This window comes from Prinia subflava, chromosome 4, assembly GCF_021018805.1.
Source record: "Prinia subflava isolate CZ2003 ecotype Zambia chromosome 4, Cam_Psub_1.2, whole genome shotgun sequence".
Classification (NCBI taxonomy): domain Eukaryota; kingdom Metazoa; phylum Chordata; class Aves; order Passeriformes; family Cisticolidae; genus Prinia; species Prinia subflava.
The window spans coordinates 62087225-62102694 of record NC_086250.1 but is presented as its reverse complement, the minus strand read 5'-3'; the positions used below and the strand labels follow the sequence as shown (position 1 = coordinate 62102694).

The 15470-nt window shown below is 39.3% G+C and overlaps 1 protein-coding gene across 1 annotated transcript in view; it reads right to left on the bottom strand.

The window, feature by feature from the left end:
- Nucleotides 1-9901: 9901 nt before the first annotated feature.
- The window catches only part of PTPN12 (protein tyrosine phosphatase non-receptor type 12), a 70981-nt gene continuing 65412 nt past the window's right edge, over nt 9902-15470 (bottom strand). The window contains exons 15-18 of the mRNA XM_063396948.1: nt 13952-14040; nt 12917-12947; nt 12302-12418; nt 9902-11716 (exon numbers count right to left, since the gene is read on the bottom strand). Coding sequence (XP_063253018.1) covers nt 11655-11716; nt 12302-12418; nt 12917-12947; nt 13952-14040 — 299 coding nt within the window. The 3' untranslated portion in view covers nt 9902-11654. The remainder of the gene's footprint in view (nt 11717-12301; nt 12419-12916; nt 12948-13951; nt 14041-15470) is intronic.

The following is a 15470-nucleotide window of genomic DNA, read 5'->3' as shown; positions in this document are numbered from 1 at the left end:
TTGATATGTGCACTTACATCAATGTTAATAATTCAGGCAGTTCATATTTCTCATCTTCCTACTGGACATGCTTGGAAGTCTTAAAAATGCATTGAACTGTAATACAACCCAGCAATTAGAAAAATACAAAGATAAGACTGGTGAAATAACTCATAGCCCAACACTTGATTTAAAAACTGACAAATAAACTTACAAATGTGCAGCAAACTTTAACAGTTGACAATACGCCACTAAACTCAGGTCAAGCTGAAGTTGTTTCCTGTGCTTTCTGAAGCAGCATATTGTGCTTGTAAGCATAAGCCAAGTTTTTAATAGTGAATTCTTCATAAAATTCAGCTGGAGCAAGATGACAGAGTACCTATTACATGTAATTGTTGCTTGTTGGAAAGCAGTGTGACTAATGTTTGGAGGTTTGCTGCTGCTATCTCATACCCGTTTGTCAGCAGAGGAAATTGCAGGGTACATGAAATTCAGAAGCCGGCTCTGTTTCAGCTCCCGCAGTTGTGCTGCTGTACCGGCATTAGAGGGAGGGGTGTTGTCCCTGTCACTTGTTTTGTCACCAATCACACAGATACATTAAAGTGTTCCACCATACCTATAGTGAGCAGACATCCTAAAGCATTAAAACTAAATTTCAGGGTGTCTTCCTTACTACCTGTTTTTACTTTAATTAAAGCTCTGGCTGCTACTGCACACGTCCTAGGCAGAGGCTCCCAAATGAGGCAGACAAAATGAGAAACACCAAAACTGCTTCAGAATAAAGAGTAACAAAAAGGGGGTATGATACAGGTTAGAATCATAAATTTGTTCTGATGTTAATTGAAAATAATTAAATATATATGAAATTATACAATCTCAAGAAACACTGTCAAAACACTGCCCCAAACCAAACTACTACACAGAAATACAGTAGTGTCTCATGTCACTAGTCCAGTCCCCTGCAGAGAGAGCTGTGTGAACTGGGAGTCTTTGTGGGCATCAGTCCCTGAGGTGCTGGCAGCACCCCACACACAGAGACCAGAGAGCTCATTTCAGCAGGAGCCTTTAAACTGACTACAGAAATTATATCACTGTACTTTTGTCTATAGTTTTATATGCACTTGGGGAAATCCATGAAGAGTTTCTAGACCATGGAAACTGAAATGAGGCAAAACCATAACAGTAAAAATGTCAGGCCCCAAGCAGTCCAGTATCCAACATGCATTAAGAATAAGCTTCCCATGTTATTAGCCTGCTTATTGCAAGTGCATTGCCATTTTAATTAGGATAATTATGAAATGCTGATATAAATTGTTATTAATCAATGCATTTATTTAAACAAATTAGTGTATATGCTCACCTAAACTTAGATTAATTTCAGACATCCTCTATAAAATAAAAAGCTGAATATAAATGCCATACACAGGTTGAGTTACAGTGTTTTGGCTTTATACTCTCAACTACCTACCAAAGTGATGCTTTGTAGCCTTACTCAGGTCTCCAAAAACAGCTTTCAGAAATGTTATTTTATCTTTTTATACTTTCAACAACTTGCTCTCCATGTGCTTACTTCCTTGGTTTGGCATCTGCTCAGTTCTTAAGTCAAGCATGGAAATAATTGTGCCAAGTGTAAATTGAAAACATTTATAACACTTAGATAACACTTAGATGTCGTTATGCTGGGTTTTGTCTGCAAAATTAGCTAACTGTAATTTTTAATGTTATTCATTTTTTCCTCAAACTCATTGGAAGTCAGTTAATTCATCTCTGTAAATGGAGGTGAAAACTAACCTTATGTGCACAGAAATGTACCAACAAAGGTGATCTCATCACATGAAAGTGTGATTTATTTTAGAAGAGCTTCATTTTCCACAGTCAGGGTTTTCAGAACAACCAGTGACATATCCAAATACTTCTGCAATTACCACCCAAACAATTGAACGTAGTGAGACACTGGGGACTAACTTGGCTCATAACTGGGAGCTGCTGACAGCACGACGAGCCCTGCTGCAGGGGGATGGGAACTGCCCCCTCCTGCCCTTGTCCTTTGGGGACAGTGTCCCCACAGCTGAGCAATGGGAATGTGCAGCCAGCAGCTTTGATCAAGCTGGTGACCGAGGCAGCAGTTATCCCAAAAAGCCTTTTTTCCCCTCAGAAGCAGCGGGTGTCTCTGCTGGCTGCTCAGGGCTGGCGAGTTAGACATTTGGCAGAGTGGCAGAGCAGACAACTGGGGACACTCATGGGTTTTATTACACTCTTCGTCTGCCAACATTTTACAGAATCCATAAAAACCACAAAAAGGAGTTTGCACTTCAGGGAGGACCGTCATTACTTGTTTCTTGTTTAATGTTTCTTTCAAACAGCTAGAGATTACTGCTGTAACAGCTCTTTAGTCTTTACAACTTGTTTTCTCACTTGTGTTGAACATGTGAAATACCCCAGCTCCAATATTTCTTTTTTGAAGTGTAATAACAATCACAACAATGGAACAAACTTGGGAAGTTTCAATATACACAATTTTAAATGTTATCTGCTTCCAGTTAAAAAGGTAATTTTCTTAGCTGTTGCCTTCATAGCACCCCAAAATTTTTGACTATTTGAAAGATCTTTAGAGTTTTTCAATATAAAAGATACATAATGACAAAAATCTGTATGAAAGCAAGAGGATGCAAGCCAAGCAAAAATGTATTTCCTTACATATGGAGGAGATGGATCAAAGTCTTATTTTATCCATTTTCTTATTTCTGTAACAAGACATTAATTTTCTTCAAATGAAGCTGCTGGCTTGCAGCTCTGGATTTTTACAGATTAACAGGCTCCTCAGTGCAATTGGAGATACCTGAATTCCCTGTTGCTCTGCACAGATCTGTACAGATACTTAAACAAGTAGTAATATTTTCATTTTCCTTAGAATCTGCTACCATTAGATCCACCTTCACTCAAATCCCTCCAGAGTCCGTCCGCTCCCATATTTGTTCACTACATCCTGGCTGCATTTTTAAAAATAAAATACAGAGCCTAAACCTTATATGCCAGTTTATCCACCAGAGCTGCTGCAGCAAGGCTGTGGCTGCTCCTGTCCTCAGGGAAAGGGAGACCATGGGAGAAGAGCTCTTTCTGTGGGCTGTGCCTGCAAATCACCATCTTTTCTGCTTGTTGATGCTCCAGCTGCAGGCCACTCCATCATGGAGAGAAGGACCTGCAAGTCTTTGCTTCAGCAGGCACAGGAATCAATATCAATTTGCTATTACAAGGACTTAGATCAGCCACATTTCCAGCTGAGCTGTGCCTGCCTGGGCTGTAAGTAGCCCCATATCCCATCCTTTATTCATATCGGCTTGGAAATTCTACAGAAGTCTTTCCACAGGAGATTCCAAGGGTTTCACAGGTGATTGTGCACCTAGTTTTGTTTTGACTGAGGGCTTTTTTTGGTACAAGTTTTGACACAGTTTCTGTTATATATCTTTAAGTTCTCACCCCACGATTCCATTAAAGAAAATGCACAGACTGTTCCACACTAAACTTTCAAATTCCTTAACACGCCATTCTATGAGGTGTGCATACCTCTTATTGTTACCAAAGAGTTCAAATCAATGAACTGAAATCCATATGGATTTCTTGATGGCTTTTTTCCCCATCCCTAAAGGCTTATGGAATGATAAACAGATCAAAGAATGGTCATGGAATGGTTGGGTTGGAAAGGACCTTAAAGGTCATCTCATTCCAACCCCTCTGCCATGGGCAGGGACACTTTTCACTAAACCAGGTGGATCAGAGTCCCATCTAACCCAGCCTTGATCTGGAATACATTTATTTCTAGGAAATTTGGGTCTTGTGTCCTAGGTACAGACACTTAATTGCAAATTGGCAGTTTATATTTGTAAGTGTATATATAAAAAGAAAACAAACAGCTAGTTATATGTAGCAACTAATCTTTCTCTGCTCACCTCAGTTTCTTGCTCACAGAACCATCTTAATGGAAAATTCCACAATAAAGAGCTTTCTGTCTAGTCACAAATTTCACAGTAGAGGCTGCAGCTCTTCAGATCAGTGACCACAGTGATTCTGGGAAACAGTTTAAGACAAACTGTTGAAAGTAAAAATGCATTTGCCATAATCTCAGATTTTCTCTGATGTCCCAATGTAACTGGAAGATAATTACACCTGAAATTTCTAAGCCATAGCATTAGGAAAGCATCTCACAGTATAAAGTCACCCAAAAATGTTTAAATACATGTTCTGGATGGCAATTAGGGGCTTTGGGAGTCACTCGGGATAGACGGAATAACTTCAGTGTAAATCTAACACATCACTCTCAGCCTCAGATCAAGTCTTGAAATGGGAGATGAGCAGGCTCCTCCCAGCCTGTTCATGTCAAATCACAGCTGTACCTTGTTGCTTGTACAGTCTTGCTCTGGCTTAGAGGCAGGAATGCTGAGCCTTGGTGATGGATAGCCCCACTTCCAGCAAATGTGCAGGACAGATTTGTCATCTGACCACAGACTCTGGCCCGGAGGCTGCTCCAAGGGAGCTCCCTCATGCTGGTTCCTTCTGATGCTCAGAGTTAATGGCAAGGGAGAGGAAGAAGCAGATGGAAAAATTCTTCATGCATTCTTAATCACTGAAGGAAGAGACGCTGGAAAGTGCTTGCTTGATATATCTACAAAACATCATTAAGATAAAAATTCTAATAAAAACTCCAGCCAGCTTTCTGAGTTGTGTAACTGAAGTGTGCAGCAAATTTACAATCAGTGACATAACCTGGTGCCCTCTTTCTGGACCTTACTGTTACACATACTTTGGTCTCTAGCAAAGAGAGGATTTGTGTCATGGCTTCAAATATAAATTAGATAGATGCACAATGTGGTCTGTAAGAGCACCTATCCATTTTTTGAGTTATGGGGAGTCCCTAGAGCACATCCCATGTTCCAGAAGTGGTGAGGAGAGGAGCCCTGAACGGCTGAAACACAAAGCATATGGTTTAGTGACAAATGCTGCTCCCTTCCAGAATACCTCCCTGTGATCTGAGGACTGCGGACAGGCCCCAGAGCAGAGCTGCCCCTCTTGGAGCCAAACCCCTCCTTGAGGCAGGGTTGAGCTTAATCTTGTGGACTAACATGGAAGATCTCTAAGAGAGACCTTCTGGCTCATGTAGCCATTCCAGCCTAGCACCCAGAGGGGCTGGCAGGTGCCTGAGGTCCAAAGGAGGCCTGATGGTTTTCATTTTTTCTAATTGTAAGACCAGACACCCCCTTTCCTATGAATCAGGGAGTCTGAGACCACCCTCCCTGTTGTGGAATAGCTGCCCAAAAGAGGGTTCCATTCTTCTAAATGAAACATGTGAAAGGCAGTAGTGGCAGAGAAGTAAATTCAGCACAACTTTGACCACCACCCAGTATCCAAACTGTAAAGAACTAATTTATCTGTAGAAATATTTTGTAGAATCTGAAAATTTATTTCCAAAAAGGGTAGATTTAAGGGAAAAAATACACTTGTGTGTTGTGTCCAGCATCAATGAACTGGTATGAATTTGCTGATGCCACAGAAGGGGAAAGAGCTGCTCAGCAAGGCTTTTCAGAGCTGAACTAGGTGTCTCACTAGTCCTAATGTATAATAAAAGTTGGTTTACATTATAAAGAGAATTACTTGCTTTGCTTCCTTCTTATCAGTGATTTACATGTCAACAGGCAAAGATGTATTCATTGCATGACAATGGTATCACAAAGTGCCCTTGTTCAGGTATCACTCTGAGGTCTCAAAATCCTCGACAAGAGATGGCTTCCTGAATTTTACATTCTTCACATTTCCACCTCTTCTACCCAACTCCAGGATGTTTCAAGGGACAGTTTATCCTTATTAGGTTATTATCCTTATTTTTCTCCCACCCTGTAATCTTTGTTTGGGCCTGATCAGGCAAAATGCAGGAGACTCGTTCTCAACTGCAGATCTGAGTAGCAACTCAAACACGACAATTTATTTAAAGAAGCTTCCTCGTACTGCATTCCTGTTACCCAACCACACCTCTCTGCCCATCTGAGGAGCTTATAAAACTGGGAACCTGCTTAACAAGTTCATGTCAGCCTTTTATTACCCACAGGCAAACAGTTTTCCCCTTGTACTTGTTACAATTCAGCTCTTCCCACCTCCTCTCCTCTGGCATTATGTGCTCCTTGTTCTTCCCAACCCTGCCAGACTCACTTTTTACCACACACCAAGCAGAGACCATTCTTTGGATCACTTTATCCAGGCAACTTGCTTCACTTCTGAAGTGCTCACACATTACTCCCCACGAATCTATGACCTGAGTTATCAGTAATTTTTAAATTAACTTTTACAAAAACCAGTGTACAAGTGCTTTTTCAGGAATGGCCCCTACCATCAGGAAAGTAGGGGCCATTCACATCACTGGGAAGGGTAACCCTAGATTCCCTACTGGAGTTCACAGGGATGGCTATTTTAGCTTTTGATTGTCCCTAATAAAACAGGTCAGAAGGTACATTGCTATTTTTTAACAAAACTGCCAGCCTGTCACTGTGGGTTCAGTTGTGTCCAGATACCACAGTAACACATGGAATTAGAATGTACCAGCCCCAACCCTCCTGCACTTACAACAGAGTGTTCAGTGCAGGCAAGACTGAAACCCTGCGACAAGAAGTGCACTGGGCAGGACTAATACAATGTGTAATTGACATTACAAAGTTAAATATTCACCATAAATCATATATATGCCAATGGACACCAGAGCTGGCATGTTTCTTCACAAGGTTTGTGTCTTCTGCCAACTTCTCCAGGCTCACTTGAACAATGAATATACCATTTAATGTAAAAACAGCAAGAAAGCAAATAAAAATCTGAAAAAATGGAGCAAAATACTTGAAAACACTCAGATTATGAACCTGATGGGGTTTCTTGGCCCATTTAACATTAGGCCAGAGATGTAGCAGGTGGAATATATACAGGGATGGAACCACACACCTGGTGTCTTCTGGTGAAGAGTGGAGTCGAGTAAGCAGAAAAGCTCAGCAGTCTTTGATACTTCATGTTTGAAAAATGGGATCATCTTTGATCCAAGTCCTGCTCTTCTTTTGACTTGACAGTCAAGTTCTCTCTGAGACTGTGGCACTACCTACCCTCCATTTTTTTACCTGTCTGTGATCTTTTATATTAAGGACTGTAACTCAGTGGATCAAAGTAGGAATTTTAGATGTGAAAGACAACTTCCACCTCACTAGCTGAAAACTGTGGAGCTCAGCCACAGTGCCTAAGGCAGAGCTAACCCCTGTCCTTATGAGTGCCTCAGAACTGGGAATACAAACACATGACACCCATGGATGAATAGCTGCATTGAGCTCACCACAGCTCTTTACATGCACAGCATATGAAACTTCGCAGGATTTAAGCCAAAATGCAAAACTGATTTCTTACCTTGGCTTCACCACAGTAAGTTCTTCATGCAGACACAATACAATTTCAGAGGCAAGTGTCAAGTTTTAAAAGAAATCAACTGTTACAACAACTATGACTGAATAGACAAAACAGCAAGTAACATTTTATTTACTCACTGCTTTAGGACTGCAAATACTAAGCTTTTGCCACGTGGTCTTAGAAGCGATGAAGGGAAGCATTTGGTACAGATCTTGAGGACATGACAGCATTGCAGCCAAGAAAAGAGTTATTTTCTTGTTCTGTTTGACCCAACACTTGACAAACGTGTGTTTTGATTGAGTACATGCATTGAAATGGTTAGGAAAAGTCACATCACAGAGCCTGGCTGTTACTGGGCCTGTCAGTAACCACTTCACAGCCTTGCTGTTTTAACAGGCTTTAGATACTCAGAGGCCCCAGAGCAGTCAGTGTTGTGCTGGCTGGCCCTAGCTATGCTCTGTCCTAGGTTCATGTGTTCCATGCATTGAACCTTGTTCTTCAGCCCACACAGGACAACCTCCCTTAGAAGCTATCTCAGCTTCTTAAGAGCTGAAGAGCATTTTGAGCATTGTGAGAAAGGCCCTGCTTTGGCAATGGGATATAGGAATTGTGACTTGTTTGTTTATACTGCAGGGATGTTACTCCTCCCTCAAGCCTTGAGAAAATTCTCAAAGCCTGAGTTGTATGCAATCGTATCTGGTTGCTCAGTTCCTTTGTCTAAAGTCCTTAACTCCTTGTTGTTCCTCCAAATCCCCTTCTGAAGGTGATATTCATTCTAGTCTTCCCCTAGTCCAACCCTCTCTTGGCTAGGTTTCCTTTCTGTCTGCAGCGTGTCAGGGTTATGCTGCAGGCAAGAGCTTTGTATTTGGGAGCTTCCCAGTGGTCTGACCCGCAGCTAAAAGCAACTCCAGCAGCACAGGGTTATCACGCTGCCCAGTCTGCGTCGCACTTGGCCTCATTCATTCTTTTAGAGATTTATCTCCAAAGAAACCAAATCCAAGATTCCAATATACAAAACTCCAGAGGTAATTCTTCAACATTTTCATTGTTCTGTCCAGTTCCCAAGTTAGAAACCTCCTTAAGGAAAATTATGTGTAAAAGGAGCAGGTTTTCCTAGCAGAGAAGAAATAAAAATGGTGGTGTAATGCTCTAATTACTACCAGAACAGAATGTTACCTGCATAATCAATGCACAACCTTCAATATGCTGAGTAATAGAGATAAGCAATGGTATTAGTGGAGGTCAACTTTCTTCTGAGTCTTGAGAATTTACATTTCCAAAACAGAGAACTTATTCTTCTTTTGATGTGATAATTAATTCACTGCATGCTTTAATTCAATATTAATACCTTTAGAAAAAATTAATCAATGGTATATTAGAAAAATACTGAAGGACAAACAAGCCAATGCAGTGGTTATTAATAAAAATAGCTGGGTCAAGTAGCATTACTGCTTCTTTGCTACAGTGATCAAGTCAATGCCTGAAAAGCTGCACTTCAGAGATGAAAGTTGAAGACTGCTTTCAGAAAAAAGAACATGCAAGACTGGAACTAAACAGGATTGATTTCAATATACGTACAAAATGGCTTTGTGGTAATTTGCAAGCCATTGTAATGCTCTAAACCCTTTTAGACTCCATTTCAAATAAACCACAAGGAAAGGTGTTGGGTTTTTTGATGAAGCTGTTAAGACGACAATATTTCAAAGTTACGATTCGAATTTCAAAGGAACTCCCCAGCATAAAGCATCCAGACCTGCAGTTATCTCTGCAGCACCCACAAGAGCAGATACAAAAAGGAATGACATTGGGCAGGCTTCACCTTGCTCTTAAAACTGCCAGCTTATCTGAAATACAATAGGTGAAAATATAAAACCCAAAGCAGGGAACAGCAAGTTGTCAATCAGCTCTGTCAAAGGAAACAGAAATCTGCACTGGACAATTCTATTTTTTATCACTAAAGCAAAGAAAAGCTGCAACCTCTTTTGAGGTTTTTTTTGGTGACAAACTCAGCCTGGAATATAATCCAAATCTGTGCAAAACAAAGGGGGGGAAATAAGGTGAACCGGGATGTATTTTAATTAAACATAACCAGATGGCCTGTATGTAGTGCACAGATTTAGGTCAGCCTTTGCTATTAAGTGAAATTCATGTGTGAAAACCAGAAAAATCTACTACGTGCACAGATTTGTGTTTTATTGGTTGACAAATATGGAAGGGATCCTTGAAAAGTACATCCAAAACATATTTGGTAATTTCCTTATTTAACTTTTTTTTTTTCCAAAAGTTCCAATGATTTGGACTGCCCAGGGGTGCTGACAGCCCATCCTACATTACAAATCCACAGGAGCTCTGTAAGAGTGAAAGTCTGAGCTAATCATCTGCAACACAAGGGAAGGAAGACAAAGTTCAGGCCAGCCTTATTCTGCCAACTGCAGAACATTCCAGCTGTCTGAACTGTTTACAAATCAGGCATATAGTTGATATAGGTTATCCCAGATGGCATATATCACTGAATGATTTATTTTTAAACAAATAACTGCAGGACTACATCCATGGGAAGTATTTATAGTGCACACAGTTCTTTGAAAGAGCTCCCCAGCTTGCCAGCCTGTCACATGTATGAAGCACATGGTGATTAAATCCAGAGTCAGAGACAGTAATTGCAAGTTATGCACCCTCAGGAAATTACAACAGAGCTGCTATCAGGGCATTAGCTCTCTTTTAGCAGAGGCACTAAAGGTACAAGTAGTAGATCAGACAATGTTTCCAGCTAAAGTTCAGATTAATATAGTTTCACTACCTAAAATGAACATTTTCTTCTAAGCATTCTTCCTTGCTTCTCTGGCATTATTGCTAGCCAGAACTTTTAAAGCAGTTACTAAAAATAAGGTTCTGAGTGTCAGTGTTCCGTTCAAGTATGAGATGTGTAAGCTAAGCCAGACTGCCATCCTTCACTCTGTTCTACTTTGCTTTTGGACACAATTTTCTTTCCTAAGAGTAAAACCACCCAGAGTGAGATTTTTACTTTCTTTAATTTAAAGATTGTATTACAGAAAAGTTTAAGTAAGGAATCCTTATAAGGATTAACTCTTGACATAATATATTGCCAAGATACAGTGTAGCTGCAAGGGCTTCAGGTGAACCTTCATATAAGTTGCTTTCTTACATACAGTTGCTGAACAACATAAATCATATTCCCCATCTGTAAGAGAAGACAGTGGTATTGAAACAGTCCTTTTACCAGTGTGTTCTGGTTTTCCCAAATTAGAAACATGCCATATTAAAACTGTAAAATCCTACTATACAGAAAGGTGATAGAGATGAACTTTCTAAAGATTGCAACTGATGAAACATTAAAATGAAAACTAAGGAGTGTTGATTATGTAAAATGGTTTCTCTTTTACTGGCAGGTCAAATATACTAAGAAACATACAAATATTTTTGATAATCTAATTCCAGATGAACTCAAAACACTGAAGTAACATACACAGGCTAAGAGAATTCAATACTGTTCCAAGGCACTTACTGAATCTCCATGACTAGATGAAAACCAGAACAAATCAGATCTGACAATTAAACAGTATATAATATAAAAATAACCTTTTGCTTACAATTTACAAAATGCATTACAATCTTTATCTCTGCTAACCTGCAATTCTGGCTGTGTGTGTCCAGCAATTTTTGTAAAAAACCCCAGAAACTATTTTCTAAAACTTCAGGGCAAATAACTTACAAATAAGGTACACAAAAATTTAGATCATGCAGAGATTTCTTACATCTTCTGTTAATATTTTATGATTGCAACTTTATCAAATTATATACTTACTTGCCCTGTACATATACAAAATAATGCATACATGGTAATCAAATGTTAGCAAAAAGTAGTCCATAAACACAATCTGTCAAAAGTATTACTATATTAACATATGTCTACAAGCAGCGTGTAACAGGGTTAAAAGACATTAAGGCAATAATACTTGAAGTTACAAAATAAATCATATGTAATACTTTCTCCTAAGTGTAGTAAGGCAGGTAGATGGCCCAGCAAAAGGTTGTAATACTGGAATCCACTGTTGTGAACCATGTGTCAGGTTTGCGTGGGATGCACTGCAAGAATGTACCATTGATAGTTAGATCTACACTGCTCTGTTAGTTGCCCCCCAGGAAAGTGGAACACTGTATCTCTAGTTCTCAGTGGCACTTGAGTTTTCCAGTATAATTTATCGATTGTGTGTCCATCGGTTCTTGCATCATGTCCATTCTGAGGGTGGCTCTCTTGGTCCTCTGGGCTTTGCACAGCGGTTACCAAAACCTAAGGAAAGAAATGTGTTTAATAATTCTGTGCTGGGACAACACAGGCTCACAAAGGCTTCAGCTTTTAAAGAATGGATTTACTCTCAGGGCTAGAAAACAAATTTGTAATACGAGGAATTCTGAAGGCACTCTGGCCACAGGAAATACAAATATGAAGAATTTGTATACCATTATAGTTCAGCACTCAAACCTCACTGGAAAGTACTTCTCAATAAATACACTATTACATTCTTGATTTTCTTGTTTTGTTTTCTTTTTTTTTCGTTTTTTTTGTCTGCATACCTAAACAGTTATCAGGTATTGTTTCTGGAAGTCCTCAGTGCTTCACAAAAATTATAACCCATTTGACAAATTCCGTATTTTATACACTTCAGTTTTTTCCCAAAGTGAAGAATTATTTAATAATTTATTCTGGGGAAAGCTCCTTCAGCACTGCTGAAGATACTAGGCAGGCTTATTTGTCTGGGTTCTACATCTCAGTGAGTTGGAGGCAGGCTGTAGTAGCAGCTACCCAAACCAGTACTGATACTGAATCCCCTGTTTAAGTCATCTAGTGATTATATTTTGAAAAAATTGTAATTACCAATATCTGTTACTTCTGCAGGAAATTCTGAAATTTGACCTCTTGTATCAGTGGAACCAGAAAAAGAAATCTGAGGTAAAATGTCAGTTGGTGTTTTGTTGCTTCGTTCAGGACAATCTGGAAAACACAAACTCTTCACTTGTAACATTCACTTGGTCACCACTGTGGCATTGCCACTTGTTAATACAGTCCACAAAACAACTGGCAGCAAATATGATGTACAAAAATAAAGCTCTGAAAGCCAATTCCTCATTTCCTAAAAGCGATACTTGTAAATTGTTTATGAAGTAATGTTCAGTGACAGAAACATATTCCCGCTTTCCAAACCTGGATTATTATTTTGTATTAGTTTGTATGGATAGCTGAAATCCCACATCACATCTATTTATAGCAAAAGCTCACAGTGCCACTTAATACATCAACATAAAGGCATCTGTTCATGTTCTTTCTGAACTAAAGGTGCTTAGACATCATAGGTAACAATTTAGTATAATGTAAGTATATTTGACAATATACTTAGATATATTCAAAGCTAACACCAAGTTCAGGCAAATTTTTGTTCAGAAGAAAAAATGTATTTTGAAAAACAAATAGAAAAGCTTTTCCACTACTTACCAGGTAGTATAGGTGAAGTTGTTTTCAAACCCTGTTAATGAGAGATATATAAAATCTTACACAGATATAAAACAATTATACAAAAATATATAAGTATATTATATATAATATATATAAAATAATTACACAAACCACTTCCAAAAAACTAAAAGAAAGTCAGAAATTTAAGATTATGGAGACATCACCAAAACCATATTACATTTACAGACATACTTACCTGCCTCTACGTTTTTGATTTAACTCTACATTGACAAAAAAAGCTACATCAGTTGGTATGAGAATTTACAATAAGAACCTTAGCATTTCATAAAAATTTTGAAAACATGACACTGAAACTTATTTGGCAATTTAGGTAGGTTCGTTCTCACACTACATTTACAGTCCCTGAAAATTCACATGTATCTTTTTTGTCATATTTTTAAGTGAGATAGTGGGAGCACATGAAAAAATGTGACAAATGTAAAAAGGACTTATATGTTTTTAAAGTTTTGCCAGCTTTTCATGCAGGATGACTGAAAAGTGAAATCTGATGGGCAAAAATGGTTTCTTTAAAATAAATATGGAAATAAGGGAAAACCATTTTCAGACAGTGAAACAGGTTGCTTGTAAGAAGTGTCCATCTCTGGAGGTTTTCAAGATGCAGCTGGAAAAAGCTCTGGTTAGCCTGGGCTGAGCCCCTGCAGCAGGTTAGATGAGAGACTGCAGTTCTCTTCCAGTTTGAATTGACCCAAGATCCATTAAGGGCAGACAGCAAGCTCCCTAAAAGCAGCACATTTACACTCTTAAGGCCATAGTTTAACACAGATTTAGGATTACTCCTTTGAGAAGTATTGCTGACCTTAGAAAGCCAGATCATTTTCTTGGAAAGAAAACGTGCTCTTCACATCAATTCAGCAGCTCAGGCAGAGGAAAAACCAGCCAGTTGTAGATGACCAACAGCTGCAACTTCTCACAAAGCATGTGTTTTACTTTTTGCTGTAGCTCCCAACCAAACCAGAACTGACTGATCAGTACAGACTTGTCTGCTGCACTTACTGTGGAGGCTGTTTGCTCAGGCAGGCGCTGATCACGCAACGCGCTCCACTCCGACTGTGCAATCACAACCGGCCTCGGCAAGGGCGTGCCTGGGAAGAATTAAATCAACTCAACATGCTTCAGTTCTCCTCACCATGAGGCATTAGTATACAGCATTAGAAATGTGCTCTAAATCTTGCTTTTTTTTTTCCCTTAGATTAAATGCCTGAACCTGATTAAAACCATGAAAATCTCTGTAGTCGTGCATTTCTGTACCCGAGCAGGTGTTTCTATATAAGGAAGTTAAACTAGAACTTTCTATAGCCTGCTCGTTGCAATTGGCACAGACACAGTGATAGGGCTTTGGAAGTGCACTGCAAAGCCCAGTGTCCATCTCATTGGGCAAAGTGCCAAATAGCCCACCTAGACCACTGAGTATTAAAGAGCCAGCACAAGGGGTGCATGGGGTTTTTGGGAATGCCTTAGCCAGTGTAACTGTGCTTGGTACACTGTGCTCGGCTTATCTCTTTTCATTTTGTAGTGTTTGTTATTTTTGCTGTTATTAAAACCTTTATTTTACAAAGCATATCCTGAGAAGCCATCTCACTATTTTATTAAGCCATTGCTCTGCTGGCTGGACCCTCGGAGGTATTGAGAGAAAACTCGATAAATCTCTTTAATGTAAAGTGCTCCAGAGAAGGCAAAATGCCACAATATAACTCAAAGCACAAGACTACAGTGCTTGCATTGTGGATGTTTTGTTCCTTTGGGGGCTCTTAATTGGCTTCCTTTTCAAGGACAATTCAGAACTTCTGTCACATCAGCTGGGCAGTAACAGTAAGTGTTTTTCAGATCTCCTAAGTAAACATACAAGTCAGGACAGCCACACCTGTCCTTTACTGACAGTGCAAAATGACTCACAAAATGGAAGTGGTTTTAGTGATTCCAATCCTGAAGAGAGATTTTTTTTTTTAAGAAAACAGCTTTGTTCCTTGTGTGGTCACAGAAAAGCAACAAGTCCATAATATCCAAAGAAAGGAACACTTTGACTCTGAACTACCTATGCTTATGATGCTCAAAGAACACATTTACAAAACTTCAGCATTTTCATGCTGAAAATATCTAGATTAACTACTTGGTCCAAAATTTTTGGCGTTTCAAAATGACACTAAACAAAAGTCTCAGTAAATAACGATATCATTTTAGATTTTCTGGAAGGTACCAAGCATCAACCTAATTTATCACTTCATTTCAATTCATCTGTTTTGTATTCTGCCATTACTAGCTTGATGAATGAATTATGACAACAGGAGCACGTCATCTGTGTCAGCTTTCTCTTGCAGTTATCCTTTTGACACAGTCAATGGATGAACTACATTAAACTTGACAAACTGGACTTGTTCACTACATGCAGTGAGGAATGAAGTGTTGTCATTTTTCCTTTGCCCAAGAAAGGGGAATCAGATAAACACTGTTCATGTGCATACCCATCCCCTACCTGGGAGCAGTAGGAAATTAAAATAGCTGGGAAATTCCCTAA